Source organism: Rana temporaria, chromosome 12 (assembly GCF_905171775.1).
Source record: "Rana temporaria chromosome 12, aRanTem1.1, whole genome shotgun sequence".
NCBI lineage: Eukaryota > Metazoa > Chordata > Amphibia > Anura > Ranidae > Rana > Rana temporaria.
This window is the reverse complement of record NC_053500.1, coordinates 127,421,595-127,440,401: the sequence shown is the minus strand read 5'-3', so window position 1 is coordinate 127,440,401 and position 18,807 is coordinate 127,421,595. Positions and strand designations below refer to the sequence as shown.

Here is an 18,807-nt window from a genome sequence, read left to right as displayed (position 1 = left end):
GAGGTAAGCCTGCGCTTAGTATGCCCACCCCCCTCCCACAAAAACCACCACACTTACACGCCCTCAAAATTGGGTTAACATGCACGCACTTTGACCACGCGGTCTCTAAAAAGAGAGGCGAAGGACTAACGGGGCTGGTTGAGCGGGCAGATCCTCTCACTCCCTTATAGGGAGTCCCTCAGCCCCGTTGGGCTTCAAAGCAGAGCAGGTAGGGCGGGCTGTGTGGGAGGACCCCCTCACACACCCGCCATTGCCACCCGGAGCATGAAGAAAGGTGGCAGATTGCCTCTGGGGGAGGTCTGCCTACTCCCAACTCCTGCAGTCTGGCTCCTCTCTCGAGTACACGCACAAAATACACTTTAAAAAAAAAAAAAATTCATAAGCTCTTATTACTAAACACCTGTAAAGTGGACCCAACGATGACCAACATACAATGGACCAACATACAATGAACCTTTCTCCCAATGTAAAGTGGACCCTTCTGCCACAGACCATCAATATAAACTGAGCCCATGTCCCATTGTTTGCTAATGTAAGGAGGACTCTTCTCCCACTGACCACCAAGATAAAGAGGGCCCTTGTTTCAATGACCACCAAGATAAAGAGGGCCCTTGTTCCACTGACCACCAAAGTAAGGGGCTACTTCTCCCACTGACCAAGGTATTGTGGGCCCCTCCTCCCACTGACCAAGGTATTGTGGGCCCCTCCTCCCACTGACCAAGGTATTGTGGGCCCCTCCTCCCACTGTATTGTGGGCCCCTCCTCCCACTGACCACGGTATTGTGGGCCCCTCCTCCCACTGACCACGGTATTGTCGGCCCCTCGTCCCACTGACCACCAATATAAAGGGATGCTACAGTTTCCAGTGTGTGCATTTCGTTTCCGGCCACTAATGAATCTTTAATTTCATGATTTGTCACGTAGGTGGCAGGTATTAGGTGTATTCTCTGGTTCTCGAATATGTTTAGTACGCCACATTATTTCACATTCTATCTGCAACTTGCTGATCATGCTAATATACAGTAAGCTGTAGATACAGTATATTTTTTAGCAAGGATTACTTGAGACCTAAAATTTTAAGCATTCCTTGATGATTAAAATGGTCTTGCCCACTGATGTAAATCGGCTTCTCTCAACTATCTTTCATCTTTTCCATCCCTAGCCTTGCCAATCAGGCTAGGAGAAAGGCAGCACAATAAAACTGGTCTGGGGGGGGGGGGGGGGGGTTAGACAGAGTATAAATCCGGCCTTGGGTGCATCACGATGGCTAATCACTGCTCTCGTTGCATGTGTGTTTGGAAAAACCTGCGTCTCTCAAAATTGTTTCTGCTGTTTAATCGCTATGGATGGGGTTGGTTATAGTTGGGCACCAGTTAAAGTGAACTTACTGAGATGCCTACACCAGACGGCAATACTTGGTTAATATTTAATGTCAAATGTCTGTGAAATGTGATTTTTGTGTAGGTGGAATTTGAATGTATTAATCCCCAAAAAAAGCAGAAGAAGAAGAGCTACAAAAATTCTGGGACTGTTCGAGTCAAGTCTTGTAAAGTAAGTTTTCTTTTTTTCACTTCTCTATAAATATTTTGTCTCATGAAATGTATTTTAAGTTCATCTCCAGACAGAATTTTTATTTTGAATAAAGTAGGTTTTCCACTTCATCCCTTTAAACCCGAACACATATATGAATTACACAGATTCTGAGGCTAATTTAATGCAGATAAGGCACCAATTGAGCCTAATTGTGTCAGGTCACCTGTGGTCAGGTGACAAGTGCACCCCGTGGGGGTCAGGGATGCACCACAGGGTAGTGAACCCTATAGCCGACTGCTGCGATCAAAGAGGAAGCGTGAACCCAAGATCTCCCAGGGCGCAGAGTCTAAGACCCAGCTTTGTGTTCACCAGAGCCTCTAGTGGTGAGGATGGCCTTCGCCGCAACTGGATCCAGGTTGCGACCCCTGGGACCCCCTAGGTAACGCTCCGCAGAGAGAGAGGGGAAGCAGCAGGCAGGACAAACGGTAGTGATGGGTAAGCCGAGGTCAGGGCAACAGGCAGACTAGGGTAACAGAGGGACAGGCAAAAGGTCAAGGGCACAGGCAAACAGCAGAAGTCAGGCACGAGCAAAAACGGTACACAGGAAGGTAATCGTAGCACACTGCAGACAGGAACTTGGGTGGGGCCATACAGGAAGGAGAGGGAATAAGAAGGTAACCAGAACAGAGTCAGGCCTCTAATGGACAGATGGGAACAGGTAAGCTGCCAGACTATTGCATATCCATGACAAATTGCCACCTTAACCAGCCACAGTGTAATTCATATGTGTTCAGGTTTGAAAGGATGAGGTGGCAACCCAACAGAGTAGGGAAGGTAAAAAAAAAAAGTTAACCAGGGTGGATGTGTTGGCCTATCTGTGGCCAAATTAACCATACTGTGTAGTGATGCTTCTTTTATGGAATCGCCCGATCCTGGCATATTGCTACTGGCCTTATAGAGTCTATCAACACATTTTGGCTTTGTGTAAGTGCAAATCTGATTAGGATTCTGCCCTTTTGTCAGGTTACTATGGACCAGCAATTTTACTGAGGAACAAGCTAGTCTCTGGGTTCTACTAGGGACCAAAAACATCCCTGAGCAACAGGCTTGTCTCTGGGTGCTACTAGGGACCAAAAACATCCCTGAGCAACAGGCTTGTCTCTGGGTGCTACTAGGCACCAAAAACATCCCTAAGCAACAGGCTTGTCTCTGGGTGCTACTAGGCACCAAAAACATCCCTGAGGAACAGGCTTGTCTCTGGGTGCTACTAGGGACCAAAAACATCCCTGAGGAACAGGCTTGTCTCTGGGTTCTACTAGGGACCAAAAACATCCCTAAGCAACAGGCTTGTCTCTGGGTTCTACTAGGGACCAAAAACATCCCTGAGGAACAGGCTTGTCTCTGGGTTCTACTAGGGACCAAAAACATCCCTGAGGAACAGGCTTGTCTCTGGGTTCTACTAGGGACCAAAAACATCCCTGAGCAACAGGCTTGTCTCTGGGTGCTGCTAGGGAACAAAAACATCCCTGAGCAACAGGCTTGTCTCTGGGTGCTACTAGGGACCAAAAACATCCCTGAGCAACAGGCTTGTCTCTGGGTGCTGCTAGGGACCAGTACTATCACTAAGGGACTAGCTAGTCTGTGGTGGCTACTAGTGACCAGCAATATCTCGGAGGGACAATCAAGTCCGTGGGTGTAATATTAGATTGAAGTTACTCTATGGATACATGTCCATCTGTGGCAAGCAGTAAATTGACCAACAGATCTTTCAAAAACCTTTTTTATTGTATACTTGTTGGAGTAATTGCCATATATTAATGTCTACCGATGGTCATTCTCTATCTAGATAGATGTGGAGTATTCATTCCTGGACTATGTGATGGGTGGCTGCCAAATCAACTTTACTGTAAGTAATTGCATAGCAATTTACAATTGTTAAGGGTTTGTGTGTAAATATGTACTTGTATATGTGATTTAATATATATGTAAAAATTATTTGCTGCACTGATAATGAAAATATGAAAAGGATACAAACTTGGTGCAATAGTGAAAACCAAAAAACATGAAAGTAAATGAATCAAAGTCCACTTTGTGTATGTACAATAAAAGCGACAGTCCCAATCCATTAATATAACACCACTGTGTTTTGGAACATATCTTATGGAGATGAATCCCATGGTCACCGCGTGAATCGTCACCGCTTTAGGGAATGGACTCTTACCACAACGAGGGGACCCTTTTAGAGTACGGCCCTCCAGTTGTTCAGGAACTACAATTCCCATCATGCCTAGTCATGTCTGTGAATGTCAGAGTTTTACAATGCCTCATTGTATGTGTAGTTGTACAACCGATGGAAGGCCGTAGTTGGTTGATCCCTGGTCTAGCCAGCCTGTAAGTAATCTGTCATGAGGTGCTAAGAACCTGTGTTGCTTGGCTGGACTCCCGTGATGTCTCCACCAATATATAGCGTTCCAGAGCAATATTGCAAGCATCCCAAACAGTTCAAACATACGTGGCGACATCACGTACCTTAGCGCCGCCAAACGCGTTTAGTCATAACTGACGTCATCGGGGGCATCGAGTATATCTGTACTCTATATAAAAAGTTGCTATTTTTCTTGCAATGCAATTATTGTACTAAATAACATGTCCTTGATGGGACAAAAATCTCTTTGACTTAAAGCTGATCCCCCTCCTCCTCCTCGAATTAATCACCCTCAACCTTGAGTTAGATAAAATTTCAGCTCTAAAATCCTAAATGTAAACATTTAATCTGTGGACACATGACATGTTGGGTCCCGTGTCTTCTGTCATCTTCACTTCAGAGTAGAAGGATCCTTGTTTGGGTGTCCGTGTGCATACCTGAATGTTATGATCATCTACTTTTGCCTGTCCAGCAGTGGGGTCTTCTCACAGAGGGATGGCACCACAAAATGTTGGTATTGGGGGATGAATGGGAGGGTAGAGATTTTTTGCCTAAAAAAAAGGGGGGGGGGCTTTCAACTCCACTAGTGCTGTTTGCAACTAGACCCCAGGGCAGTTTCAGAATAACTAATAGGGGTTCATATGTCTCTAACTGTCATACATGTGGAAATATTATACAAAGTAGGAACTGTCATCATTTTGTCATGTCATATTTGTGCTTGTCGGGTTCAGGAGAATCTTCTTTTTTTTTTTTTTTTTTACTTTTCTGCTTCCTTTGCCAGTCATGATGCATTGATTGAGTTGACGCTCTCAGCCTGACTTCTTATTACGCTCAGTGATCTTGCCAAGATGGGCTCTGACATCAAGTGATTCCAGGTGCCTGGATTAATAGATGAGATCATTTGCTATTTAGCAACCTTGCTGGCTTAAGAAACAGAAAGACAAATGTAAATACATCAAAATTTGTCTTTATGAATATGACAAATTGCTTTAGCTAGAACTAAACGGTGATATACATGATGAAACCCCTTCTGTGCAGGCATTGTATAATTATGTAAAGAACAGTAATGTGTAATGCATCCTATCTGATCGTTTCAGGTTGGTATCGATTTCACTGGTTCAAATGGGGATCCCAAATCGCCCGACTCGCTCCATTTCATTAGCCCAAATGGAGTGAATGAGTACTTGACCGCGATCTGGTGTGTGGGGAACGTGGTCCAGGATTACGACGCGTAAGTCTGTTGTGAGGATTTACTTCTTAAGAGATATTAAAGCTTCCTGGCCCCTCTCATCTGCCGAGTGCCCCTAGAGCAGGGGTGTCAAACTCCACTTCATCGTGGGCTGCATCAACATTATGATTGCCCTCAAAAGGGGCGGATGTATCTGTAAGATTGGATGTCTAACGCATCCCCTCCCCATAGATTAGATGTCAAGAGCCACCCCACCATCAGAAGTTGAGTCCCCCACTCTCCCTTACATCACAGTGCACCCCCTTTCCTTATGCTGCTGCTGGGAAGAAGCTGGATGCATTGCTTGAAAGCAGAAAGTAAGGGTCTGGAGGAGGACAGAGGAGGGCTGGAGCTCTCCTGCAGCAGCAGGAGAGGTGCGAGGGCCACATGAAGTGGCCTGGAGGGCCTAATTCGGCCCGCGGGCCTTGTGTTTGACACTTGTGCCCTAGAGCAAGCAGCTTGCTGTGGGGGTCACCCAGGCAGGCTCGTTCCCAAAGGAGCTGCTCTGTGTGTCTACAGAGGCTCGACCCCGCCCCTCTTTTCTCATTGGCCCACTAGCTGTGATGGACAGCAGTGAGAGCCAATTGCCAAAGAGTAGGGAGAGTCCCTGTAGATCCAAGGCTCTTGTACACAGTGATGGGGCTCAGGTTAGTATTGGGCTGCTGGGGTTTTTTTTTTTTTTTTTTTTCACTTTCATGCATAGAAAGCACGAAGGTAAAAAAAACTTGAGCCTTTAGAACCAATTTAAGAAGCAAGGATGGCTAATATATTAAAAGCGAGCCATCACCGCACAAGGCAACGTGTTAAGGTACATGTACTCCAGTTAAAGGATCAGTCCACCCAAAGCTAATAAATAGTTTTTTTGGTAGATGCTGGGGAGGTAAACGCTTTTGATGGTTTGTTCTGTTTCTTAGAATTGATGACATCTCAGTGTATGCATACCGTGTTTCCCCGAAAGTAAGACTGGGTCTTATATTTTGTCCACAAAAAACACACTAGGGCTTACTTTAGGGGTAGGGCTTACTTTCGGGGAAACACGGTAGCAGCTGTGCACATTATTTATGGCTCCCAAAATCCCTAATGTATTTTAATTTATTTACCATTATGAAGACTATAACTGGAGGAGCTGAAACACAGAGAGGTGGGAACACCCAAAACTCTCAAGTGGAAAAAAAAATAGCTGTATGTAATAGAGATCTCGCTGTTGGAGAATATACAAGCCACGTAAGAAACCAGGCACTCCATCAATCTCCATAAATAACTAAAATATCACTTTTTTTTTTATGGCGTTTTTAGGGTACTGCACAACAGGAGAGCTTGGGAGACATTTTACCCCCTTGGTCTCCTTCTCCTGCATTATCCAACTCTAAATGGATAGCCTAACTGCTTCAAATTTTTCATATTTTGCAATTGAGAACAATCAAAGCTAACCGTTCACATGTCTGGAGATTTATAAAAGTTTTTGGATGCATTTATTTTTTTCAGGGACAAACAGTTTCCAGCATTTGGATTTGGTGCTCAGGTTCCTCCAAACTGGCAGGTAAGATGGAACTAGGTAAAAATAAAATAATGTATAAAAAGTCAGAACACATACTGGGTAACCCTTGTTTGTTGTCATTGCCCAAACCAGTGAGTAAGGAAGAGCTCCAGTGTGTTTGCATAGTACACGTGCAGAGCCCGCCACGAAGTCTGCACGGCGCTAATCACAGCCAGGGCGACATTTCCCGATCTCTGCAGCCGAGCATCGGGAAATGTCTCCCTGGCTGTGATTAGCACAGCGCCGTGCTCACTTCCTGGCGGGGTCTGCACGTGTACTATGCGAACACGCTGGAGCTCATCCTTACCAGTGAGCAGGGCTGGACTGGGACAAAAATTTGGCCCTGGACTTCATCCAGACTGGCCCACTTTGACAGGTCTCTCCCACATCGGCCAGACAACTCCTGCACCCCCCGACCACCAAAGCCTCCCCTTCTCCCTTCACTAGCCACTAGCCGTTTTACTTTATTAGAGTAGAACGGCTGGTACTGGTATTCTTATAGGCAGTACCAGTGGGGAAGCTAGACAATATTTCAACCGGGGCAAAGAATCAGTTTGGGGCCCCCCCTTATGGGACAAGATTAGGCAGAAGTGAGAAACCCCCAGGCCATAGCTGTTGAGTCAGCTGTCTGTCGGCTCCTCTGGTCCTTACCCTGCTTCTTTGTTCCCCCCAGGTGAGCGCTGTGGGCAGGGAGAGGAGGTGAACGCTGCGGGAAGGGAGAGATAGGGGAGCGGAGGGTGGCAGCGGTCCGCTGTCACTGAATCCGGCCCACCGGGAAGCTTCCTGTAGTCCCAATGGCCAGTCCATCCCTGCCAGTGAGTAACAGTTGTATAACAGTAGCTGTTCTTGCTGGGGGTTAGTCAGCGTGCTCGCCCCCTCCCTTGGGGCTACATCTCTGCAGGAGAGGGCGAACACGCTGACTAACCCCCAGCCAGAACGGCTCGGATGATGGGGGCAAGCTTACTGAGGGGGAACAGGAAGTGAGAAATTCAGACAAAGAAAAAAAACATTTAGAAGGGAAATCGAAGGAAAAGGTAAGTGAACCAACACTGCACTAGCTTAAAGGAACCTATTTAGAAAATAAAAAAACCTTTACAACCCCTTTTAATAAGCTGAATTAAAAAAAAAAGTATACGATTTGTGTCAGTGAGCTTTGTGTTTGTTTCAATAGGTCTATGCAGTTTGTTTTCTATTTCATCAATTTACGTTTCTGAAATCATTCAGAATTTTTCGGGTGCATTTGACTTGCAGCTGGCTTCCTTTGTTAAGCTGCTTTTCTATTCATTTTGACTTGCATGGGAAGAGAAGCCGTTTTGAACAAATTAAAGCCTTTTACTCCTTCCCCAGAGTCTCTCCAGGCCTAACCTCCTATGTATTGTACTTGCAGGTCTCTCATGAATTTGCTTTAAACTTCAACCCAGCTAATCCATACTGTCCAGGTAAGATGTCACCGAAGACCCAATAACCTATTGAATTGCCCATAGACCCTTTTTCATATTGACTGAATGCAGTGCCGATCCTGACCTCCCTGGGGCCCTAAGCAAAATGACATGTCACATTACAGTTGAGAAGTAGGGGGGCTGCCGAAAATGACATGTCACATTAATGTTGAGAAGCGGGGGGAGGGGGTGTTCTGCTGTTGGAAATGACATCTTGCATGAAAAGTGGGGGGGTGCTGACTTCTTACATCTTCTCCCATGCAGCCAGCGAGTTGTGTGAGAGGTCGAAAATGACTTCTCACCAGGTGGGGCCTCTAGTAATTTGGGGGGCCCTCCGCAGCTTTGCGGGGCCCTAAGCGGCTTGCATAGTGAGCCTATAGGGTGGATCGGCCCTGACTGAATGTGCCACAGTAAAATAAAAAAAATCTTTAAGGTTCTCCAACTCTTCCCTGCATCCATATTAACACTTTTCATGACCAAGCCTATTTCTGACTTTTTGGTGTTTACAAGTTAAAATCCGTATTTTTTTCTAGAAAATTACTTGGACCCCCCAAACATTATATATTTTTTAGCGGAGAACCTAGAGAATACAATCTGGCGATTGTTGCAATATTTTATGTCGCACGGTATTTGTGCAGCAGTGTTTTAAACGCAACTTTTTGGGAAAAAGACACTTTAATGAATAAAAAAAATGAAAAAGTAAAGTTCGCCCAATTTTTTTGTATAATGTGAAAGATGATGTCACGCCGAGTAAATAGATACCAAACATGTCACGCTTTATAATTGTACGCACTTTTCTTACAGTTACCAGGTTAGAGTTACAGAGGAGGTCTACAGCTAGAATTATTGCTCTCGCTCTGACGATCGTGGCGATACCTCACATGTATTATTTGAACACCGTTTACATATGCGGGCGCAACTTCCGTATGCGTTTTCTTTGCTGCGCGAGCTCGCGGGGACGGGGGCACTTTAAAAAAAAATGTTTCCTTTTTATTTATTTGTATCATTTAAAATTGTGTTTTTAAAAAAAAAAAAAAAAAAAAATTGATCACTTTTATTGCTGTCCCAAGGAATGTAAACATCCCTTGTGACAGTAATAGGTGGTGACAGGTACTCTTTATGGAGGTTGAAAAAAAAGCAGTGCAGCGCTACTCTCGATCCCTCTTTATGGAGGGATCAAGGGTCTAAATCAGGGATCCTCAAACTACGGCCCTCCAGCTGTTGTAGAACTACACATCCCATGAGGCATTGTAACACACTGACATTCACAGACATGACCAGGCATGATGGGAATTGTAGTTCCTGAACAACTGTAGGGCCGTAGTTTGAAGAACCCTGGTCCAAAAGACCTCCAATCCCTTCTTTGCACTTCAAAGTATTCAGATTGCCGAAAAAGGCGATTCTGAATACTGTGTATTTTTTTTTTTTTTTTTTTTTTTTTTAAACCGGTGCCATTGGCAGCCGAGTAAACAGGAAGTGACGTCGCTTCTGTGTTTACACGGAAGAGACTGGATCGAAGCCATTCGCGGCTTCGTTCCAGTCTTCGGCTAGGGAATGGAGGCGGCGGATCGTAGATCGGGTCTCCCGGCGGGACGGAAGGCCCGGTAAGAGCGGCAGCGGGAGGGGGGGGGGGGCGTCCCCTCCGAGTTAACAACTGAGCGGCTTTTATCCCTGGAAAGCCAATCGCCGGCTCTAAAAAATGATACCGAGATGATGCCTGCAGCTGGGGGCATCATCCCGGTATAACCCCCAAAAGCCGAGGACGCATATGTGCGTACGCTCGGCGGGAAGGGGCTATTTTTATTTTTTGTAGGATTGGGAAAGGTAAATTAGCTGACGCTGGGCTTTAAGGAAGTTGTTTTACCTTATTTCTTTCCTTCGCAGGTATACAAGGCGTTGTGGATGCATACCGCCAGGCTCTGCCGCAGGTCCGCCTGTACGGGCCAACAAACTTCTCCCCCATTATCAATCATGTGACCAGGTTTGCAGCCTCTGCAGCACAACAGAAGACGGCATCTGTGAGTATTCCATGAAACATAAATACAAAGCACTCATAGGATGACGGCTTCATATGCCAATTAAAGGGGTTGTAAAGGTACATTTTTTTTTTTTTTTTTTTTCCTAAATAGCTTCCTTTACCTTAGTGCAGTCCTCCTTCACTTACCTCATCCTTCCATTTTGCTTTTAAATGTCCTTCTTTCTTCTGAGAAATCCTCACTTCCTGTTCTTCTGTCTGTAACTCCACACAGTAATGCAAGGCTTTCTCCCTGGTGTGGAGTGTCGTGCTCGCCCCCTCCCTTGGACTACAGGAGAGTCAGGATGCTCTCTACATTGCAGACAGAGAAAGGAGCTGTGTGTTAGTGGGCGTCCTGACTCTCCTGTAGTCCAAGGGAGGGGGCGAGCACGACACTCCACACCAGGGAGAAAGCCTTGCATTACTGTGTGGAGTTACAGACAGAAGAACAGGAAGTGAGGATTTCTCAGAAGAAATAAGGACATTTAAAAGCAAAATGGAAGGATGAGGTAAGTGAAGGAGGACTGCACTAAGGTAAAGGAAGCTATTTAGGAAAAAAATTGTACCTTTCCAACCCCTTTAAAGTGAAACTTCACTTTCGCAATCGACATTGACTATTTTTATTCCTTAGAATGCTAGAAATAGTAAATAGATAGGAAAGTATATTCTATTTACTTGTTTTAAAGTTTTTATTTTTTATTTATTTTTTACATTCTTCAGTTACTTCCTGGTTTTCAGGCCTCAGCAAATGATGTCATACAGCCCAGGAGTCTTCGGGAGAGGAGTTGGGGTTTTCTACACATATACACAACCCGCGCGCGCACACACACAGTATACACAAACGCGCGCGCGCGCACACAGTATACACATATACATACACACACACAGCGCACACACACACAGTATACACATACATACATACATACATACATACACACACACACACAGTATACACATACATACATACATACATACATACATACATACATACACACACACACACACACACACACACACACACACACACACACACACACAGTATACACAAACGCGCGCACATATATACACACAAACGCGAACACACGGTATACACACAGAATACACAAACGCGCGCACACACAGTATACACAAACGCGCGCACACACAGTATACACACACACACACAATATACACATACATACACTATACACGCACAAACACAAAAGGTACTGGAGAGGCGGGGCAGCTATAATCTTGGGATTTTTTTTTTTCAAAACGATTTTTACATACTGTCCCTGGTTTTACTGAGGCTGATAACCCAGATGGGGGGGGGGCCCTAGTGCCATGGGGCCCTCGGGCAGTACCCGAGGTGCCCGAATGGTCAGTCCGCCCATGACGACAGGACTTAATTTTTCTGCTGCCTGGACTGAAAAACTATTCTCTGAAGCTGGTTCTTCCTGTTGACCTCTACATCTCTGCTTTATACTGTAATGGGTGGAAATCAGAGCAGGACTCGGATCGACACTCCAGCAAAGTGTCAAGTTGGTATCAACGTCAGAGGATATAGCCGCATTATAGTGGAGTCCAGTGACACCGGCAGCAGGAGAGGTAAGTCCTGTCTTCTTTTACAGGACAAATCTTCGAATGGAGACACTTGTTCTGGAGACCACGGTCTGTGAGGAAAATGACCCCACTTTGAAGAGCGATTGTGTCTACTGGACATAAAGTAAAGAGAATCCTATTCTTGATGCCAAGAAAACTTACAAAAGTTTCAACCATACTCTGAGACATTTAAAAACCTTTGACTTTAGATTTACTTTAATGCCCCTTCACCCTGTTGTCTCTTTTTACCCTTTTCAGCAATACTTCGTCCTTCTCATTATCACCGATGGAGAGATCACAGACCTGAATGATACCAGGAACGCCATTGTCCAAGCATCCAAACTTCCCATGTCCATTATCATTATTGGGGTAGGAAATGCCGATTTCAAGGCTATGGAATTCCTCGATGGAGACAATGGAGTTCTGAAGGCCGCCAGTGGGGAAGCAGCCGCCAGAGATATTGTGCAGTTTGTGCCATTCCGACAGTTTCAGAATGTAAGCTGACCTATGGTTTCTATTTTGTGTTCAGAGAGGACAGTATAGTCCAGGGTTGGGAAACCTCGGCACTCCAGCTGTGGTGAAACTACAAATCCCATAAAGCATTGCAAGGTTGGCAGCCACATGCATGACTCCCCGAGAGCGAGGCATGATGGGAATTTTAGCTTCATCGCAGCTGGAGTGCCAGGGTCTTCACTGGTATAGTCGGTAATGTAAAGAAGGGAGGGCTGAGAATACTGTGATTTGTGTGCAGATAGAATCTCTGAAAATAATGTGAATTGACTGATGCAGTTTTATTTCATTGCTTCCAACACAAATTCATAAAGCAACATTTTTAGTGCTCATCTTGAGTTCTTCAAAGATGTCAAGTTATAATTGCTGTTTGTGCAGCCATTTGGGGGGATTCACCACCTTACTTTTTTGTCTTGGTTACAGTTGTCACTGAGACAGGAAGTGAAAGGAATTTTTTTACTTTTTTACTGTTGCCACAGGAACAGGATGTGCATGGAAATCTCAGGGTGGGGATAACTGTTTTATAGGATGAATTTTCTGTCTCTTTGGGAATTAACCTCTCCGTGTTGGGTGTCCAAGAGAAAAAGTGAGGGGAAGGGTCACCAATTGTCACCACTTCTCTAACTTATCCAAAACTAAAAATAAAGTTTAGCTGATACTATGTTGGGTACACTTGCTAACGTCTGGCTCTATTCTTGCTGCCTATGAAGTCTTCCTCCTCCTGCTACAACATGGGTTTGTAGATGGGCATAAGAAGTCTACCTCCTCTTACTGCAACATGGGTTTGTAGATGGGCATAAGAAGTCTACCTCCTCTTACTGCAACATGGGTTTGTAGATGGGCATAAGAAGTCTACCTCCTCTTGCTGCAACATGGGTTTGTAGATGGGCATAAGGAGTCTACCCCCTCTTGCTGCAACATGGGTTTGTAGATGGGCATAAGAAGTCTACCTCCTCTTGCTGCAACATGGGTTTGTAGATGGGCATATAAATCTACCTCCTCTTGCTGCAACATGGGTTTGTAGATGGGCATAAGGAGTCTACCTCCTCTTGCTGCAACATGGGTTTGTAGATGGGCATAAGAAGTCTACCTCCTCTTGCTGCAACATGGGTATGTAGATGGGCATATAAGTCTACCTCCTCTTGCTGCAACATGGGTTTGTAGATGGGCATAAGAAGTCTACCTCTTGCTGCAACATGGGTTTGTAGATGGGCATAAGAAGTCTACCTCATGCTGCAACACGAGTTTGTAGATGGGCATAGAAAATGTCTAGTTGTCTGTCCATTCTAAATTTCCTGTTGACTCAAAACTTCTTGCTTTATCTTCCAGGCACCCAGGGAAGCTCTTACTCAAGCTGTGCTTGCCGAGGTCCCTAAACAACTGGTTTCCTATTTCAAGCTGCTGGGACTACCACCAGTCAACCCCCCAAAGCCGAAGACCACTTAGAAAAAGGAGCAACCCCTCCATATGTGGTGCTGCTACAACCAGAGGAACGTGACCTGTAGAATGAACAGATCTCCTTTTATTATCCCACTCTAATAGACTTGACACAGTTTTTCATTCCAATGCAACAGAGCAGACCCCCTTTCCAGTAGCTGTTCCTAGCGACAACCACCCTTCCTGAAATCCGAGGTCCACACTGCTAAGGCAATGTTCATGTATATGTGTTGAAGTGTTGAGCATTACAATCCTGCTTGCCACATCTATGGTGCAGTTTTAAGCAAAACACATGTTCCATAGACCTCAACCATACCATATGGAAAACACAGAATTGTGAAGTTGGCCTTAAATTGGAACTGTGGCCAGACTATAGACATTCAAATCTGTACATATTCATAACAAACTGTAAAATGGGCCCTTACTGACCTCTGTAGCTGCTGGTGCTGTGGAGCAATCAATTTGCAAAGTTCACCAAACAAGAGAAGCTGGTCAAAACCTGCAGTAATCGTGGCTGGAAGCGAACAAAATGCGTCCAGCCGCTGGAAACCACTTGCTACATTGCTTTGGCTGCCGTCAAAATGTCACGGGCTCAGGGGCCACGACTAGCCTCTCGTAGTGGTCAACCCTAGCAGCAGAAATCAGAAGATTCCTGCCTCTGGGATTCGCATCATGGTAAAAAAACACCCGTGCAAATGTATTCTAAAAGGCTGGCAGCCTACCAAATCACTGCTGGGAGGGGGGAGCAAAACCACCTACTGAAAGAAAATAAAAGTACTCCCTGCTGAAGATTTTACTCCGGTTACTGCAGCTACAGAAGGCAGCGAGGGCTAGTTTTGAAGTTTTACGGCTTATCGAACTATATAAATGTCTATAGCCTGGTTACAGTCTTGCTATAAGATGAACATGTGCATTTGGCGTGTGGAACAAAGCGACAGGATCACTTCTCTCCCCACTCGCTCTGTTTTGGAATTTTGACCTTTTATATAATCTGTATTTTCTTTTCTGTATGTAGAAGTACTGTATTTATTGGCGTATAACACTCACTTTTTTACCCTGAAAATAGAGGGTAAAATGTACCTGTGCGTTATATTCAGGGGGCTGTGGAAAGTTATTTTCCTGAAACTTCCCTCTTAAAGTTAGGGTGCGTGTTATACGCCTGTGCGTGTTATACGCCGATAAATACGGTAGATATTATTATATGCCAACTTGTGAATTTTATCCAACATTGGCGTTTTTTAATATAGATTTTCAAGGTGCAGCGAAAATTGCGTAAACTCATAGCAGCGAGATTTAGCCCCGTTCACACCAAATCCGACTTTGAAATTGTGCGACTTCCCCTTAAATTACACGATTTTAAAGCGGTTCTCCACCCTAAAGTGGAGTCCCGCTGATCGGAGCCCTCCCCCCCTCCGGTGTCACATTTGACACCTTTCAGGGGGGAGGGGGGGTGCAGATACCTGTCTAAAGACAGGTATTTGCACCCACTTCCGGCCCGGCATTCACGGGCAAAATTTGGGCATTCCGTCACATCCCATTGCCCCCCCCCGTTGTGTGCTGGGAACACTCGGCTCCCAGCACACAGCGGGAGCCAATCGGCGGGCGCGGCGCGACTCGCTTTTGCGCCGTAGGGAACCGGGCAGTGAAGCCGCAGCGCTTCACTTCCTGGTTCCCTCAGCGTGGATGGCGGGGGGAGCAGCAGAGGGACGAGCGATCGCTCGTCCTCTGCTGCGATTGGCGCTGGACTCCAGGACAGGTAAGTGTCCTAATATTAAAAGTCAGCAGCTGCAGTATTTGTAGCTGCTGGCTTTTAATATGTTTTTCCCGTGGCACATCCGCTTTAATGCTGCATGTCGGTGTGACTTGGCCGACATCTGTGCGATTTTCATAGATGTCTATACAAGTTGCACCTGAAATTGGTAAAAATAGTACAGGAATTTTCTTTTTCAAATTTGGTGCGGCACTGCACCGGTTTGAACAGTTCCGTTGCCGACTTGTCACCGGTGAGATCATGGGCTAAATAGTCTTGAACATCTGACTTTAACTAAAATATGTTTAGCGCTCGCACCGTAATTTGCACATTATTATTAAAATCCTGCATGCTGCATATATAGAGTTTATAGCTAAGCTGGGGCATGGATTTATGTTATTAGTAATAGATTAGTAGCACAGAATGCACAAGCTGCATGCCAATTCCGATGAGAACACAATAATTCACGTGAATATAGTCCTTATAGGTTTATTAATGTGATCACACAGTCTGTTAAGAAAGAGAGTGAAGTACAGTTGCCCACAGCAGTCAATTGGTAATCATGATTTTTCATCGATCGTAACCTAAATCTGGTTGTGTTTGCATTTTGTACAACTGCCCTTTACATTGCCTTTCTTTAGCCACATCTTCTTTTCTAAGCAATTATGAAAGCTGTCCGTTTCATGTGTTGCAATCTAAGGCCCCTTTCACACCGCAAACCCCCTCGGATCCGCCTGTCCGTTTTTTCAGGTGGATCTGAGGGGGCCACCCATTGACTCCTATGGAGAGACGGCGCCGCTGACACCCGTCTGCCATCCGATCCGCTAAAATCAGACATTCGCCATCCATCTTGCCGGATCAAATTGGATGAGATCTGATGTAAAAAAATAAATCACGCTGTCCGTTTTCATCTGATCTCTCCATAGGAGACAGCGGCGCTCTGACAGGCCCCTCCCCGCTCATTGGGCAGAGAGACGGACCTGTCATCTGCTGGCTCTGCGGAGATCAATGTAGAGATCTCCCGCTGAGCTGGCGGACTCCGCTAACCGAATCCGCCTCGTGTGAATGAGGCCTATAAGGCTTCGGGTCACACTGAATCCGACTTTGAAATTGTGTGACTTCAAGTGAAGTTGTGCGATTTTTAAAGTCGCAGGTCAGCGCAAATTTAGGTGCAACTTGGAAGACATCTGTGCGACTTCATGCACAGATGTCTATGCAAGTCGTGCCTGAGCTTGCTTAAAGTAGTGCAGCAATGGAGTTGGAGTCTCACTGACTTTCCTGATTCCATTGCAGACAATAGCAATAGGGTGCGACTTGTCATGTGATTTGAAACTATCAAGTTGCACTGGTGTGACCAGAGACTAATACTGCTTTCCTCATGTCTGACGCATTTACTCATAGGAGGTAACCTTTTTTTTTTACCGTATACCTCGCAATATCGGCTTTTTGTTAACAGCGTTCAAATGCAAAAACTAGAAAGCAGATCAAATCTAAAACTGTTGGGCTATTTGGCCCTGAAAATCGCCGTGCTGATGGTCAATGAACCCATTTATGTCCCTTATTAATTTTAGCACTTTCGATTTTTGCTTCCGCTTCCTCGCTAGTGGTTAACGTGAACCTCTCTGGAGGATGATCGGCACAGCCAAGGCTCCCATTAGACGCTGATAGGGCCGACTTCCAGACGGCTGGGAAATAGGACCACCATCCGCCTGGTTTTTGGGGGCTGCATCGGATAGTGGCGGGTGTCAGCGGTCATCTGCCGCTTCATAGAGGAGACTGCAAGGTCTGATCAGGTCTGCCTAAAAAAAACTGACAGCCGGACCGGATCACTAGGACAGTGAAAGGGCCCTAAGTTTATAGATTGCTCACATTGTTATGCATTTGCTTGCCTTTAGAAGTGCCTTTCCCTGTCTCTATACTTTTACAGGGTTAACCAGCGCGCCACGCTTCAGTGCTCAGTGCCTTTCCCCATGACACAAATGCTGCTTTGCCCTCTGCACACAGATAGTTGTGGCCTACAATGCTGTAATAGTGGAGTTTCAGCTAAAGCTCCATTCACACTTGTGCGTCCAGAGAATGTAAAGTCGGATCAAAGTCACAGCAAAATTTGCATTAAAGTCGCGCTTGAAATTGTACGACTATGGAGACACGCTAATGTGAATGGAGCCTACATCTTGTTTTTGGTTCAAGTTGAAAAGTTTTTTATTTCTCTTTTCGTCCATGGACGGACACAGCCTTCACAAGTCTTGACATATGGGTTATGTTCCTGTTCATAGGACCTCGAGGACCTCTCCTATGAACAGGAACATAACCCATATGTCAAGACTTGTGAAGGCTGTGTCCGTCCATGGACGACAGAGAAAAGGATTTTACGGTGAGGACAAAAAAAATCCTATTTTAGAGATTTTCCGTGACTTCCTGTCCTGGTGACTCCCAGGACATCGCTGTGAGCTAAACTTTCCGTTCCTCACTTTCTATATTGTTTGGATCCATCGGAGGTGATGACAATGACACTTGATCCTTGGTGAATTTTCAATACATAGCCATAGACAATCCAGCCTGGTGCAATACGAGGAGAGCCAACACATCACCTGACCCGGGACGGGTCAGGTGATTTGTTGGCTCTCCTCGTATTGCACCAGGCTGGATTGTCTATGGATATGTATTGAAAATCCACCAAGGATCAAGTGAAAGGGCCCTAAGTTTATGGGACGGGTGAGGTGACGGCGTCAAAGTGTGCCAATCGTTCCATGCTGTGCAATGTAATTGTCAAAGTCTATTTTTGTATGTTTTTTTTTTTTTTTTTCTTTTGCCAAAAATATCTATTTTGTAATATTTCGTTATATCTTGCAAACGTTTCAGCTTCTACTTTCACGGGTCATTATCATTCTTTTTTGTAACTTTAAAAGGTAAATTCACCCGAAAATAATACTTTTTTTTTTTTTTTGGGGGGGGGGGGGGGGGGGTTGGGTGCTAGAACGTTAAACCACCCACCAGCCTAATGGATCTTTCCAAGACATTGTCGGTGGTATTTCTGTAATTGAAATCCCGCATCCTACATTCACGGATGTATTTAATAAACCACATAAGACGCAAAGCACTGAATGCTAAGTGCAAGAACTCACGGTAGCCAATCAGAACTCACTTTGCTGAGGTCAGGCCCGTAAAATATGGATTTTGATTGGTTGTTGGTTGTTCTACTCTTTGCTCTTTCTTATTTTCCCCAGGCATTGCAGGAGGAAGGTGTCTGATAATATAAATTACACTCACCAGAAAAGATCTTGCTGGAGACCAGAGATGCCGCATCCACCCATGCTGGTTTTGGTGAACAGTCCCTTTTTAATATTGCCATT

The 18,807-nt window shown here is 45.2% G+C and overlaps 1 protein-coding gene across 2 annotated transcripts in view; it reads left to right on the top strand.

Annotated features, from left to right (window-relative positions):
- The window catches only part of CPNE1 (copine 1), a 47,570-nt gene extending 32,797 nt beyond the window's left edge, over nt 1-14,773 (top strand). For both annotated transcript variants that reach the window (XM_040330617.1, XM_040330616.1), the window contains 8 exons: nt 1,465-1,551; nt 3,380-3,439; nt 5,056-5,189; nt 6,672-6,726; nt 8,111-8,162; nt 10,047-10,180; nt 12,016-12,252; nt 13,597-14,773. In XM_040330617.1, coding sequence (XP_040186551.1) covers nt 1,465-1,551; nt 3,380-3,439; nt 5,056-5,189; nt 6,672-6,726; nt 8,111-8,162; nt 10,047-10,180; nt 12,016-12,252; nt 13,597-13,713 — 876 coding nt within the window. In that variant the 3' untranslated portion in view covers nt 13,714-14,773. The remainder of the gene's footprint in view (nt 1-1,464; nt 1,552-3,379; nt 3,440-5,055; nt 5,190-6,671; nt 6,727-8,110; nt 8,163-10,046; nt 10,181-12,015; nt 12,253-13,596) is intronic.
- The last annotated feature ends 4,034 nt before the right edge of the window (nt 14,774-18,807 follow it).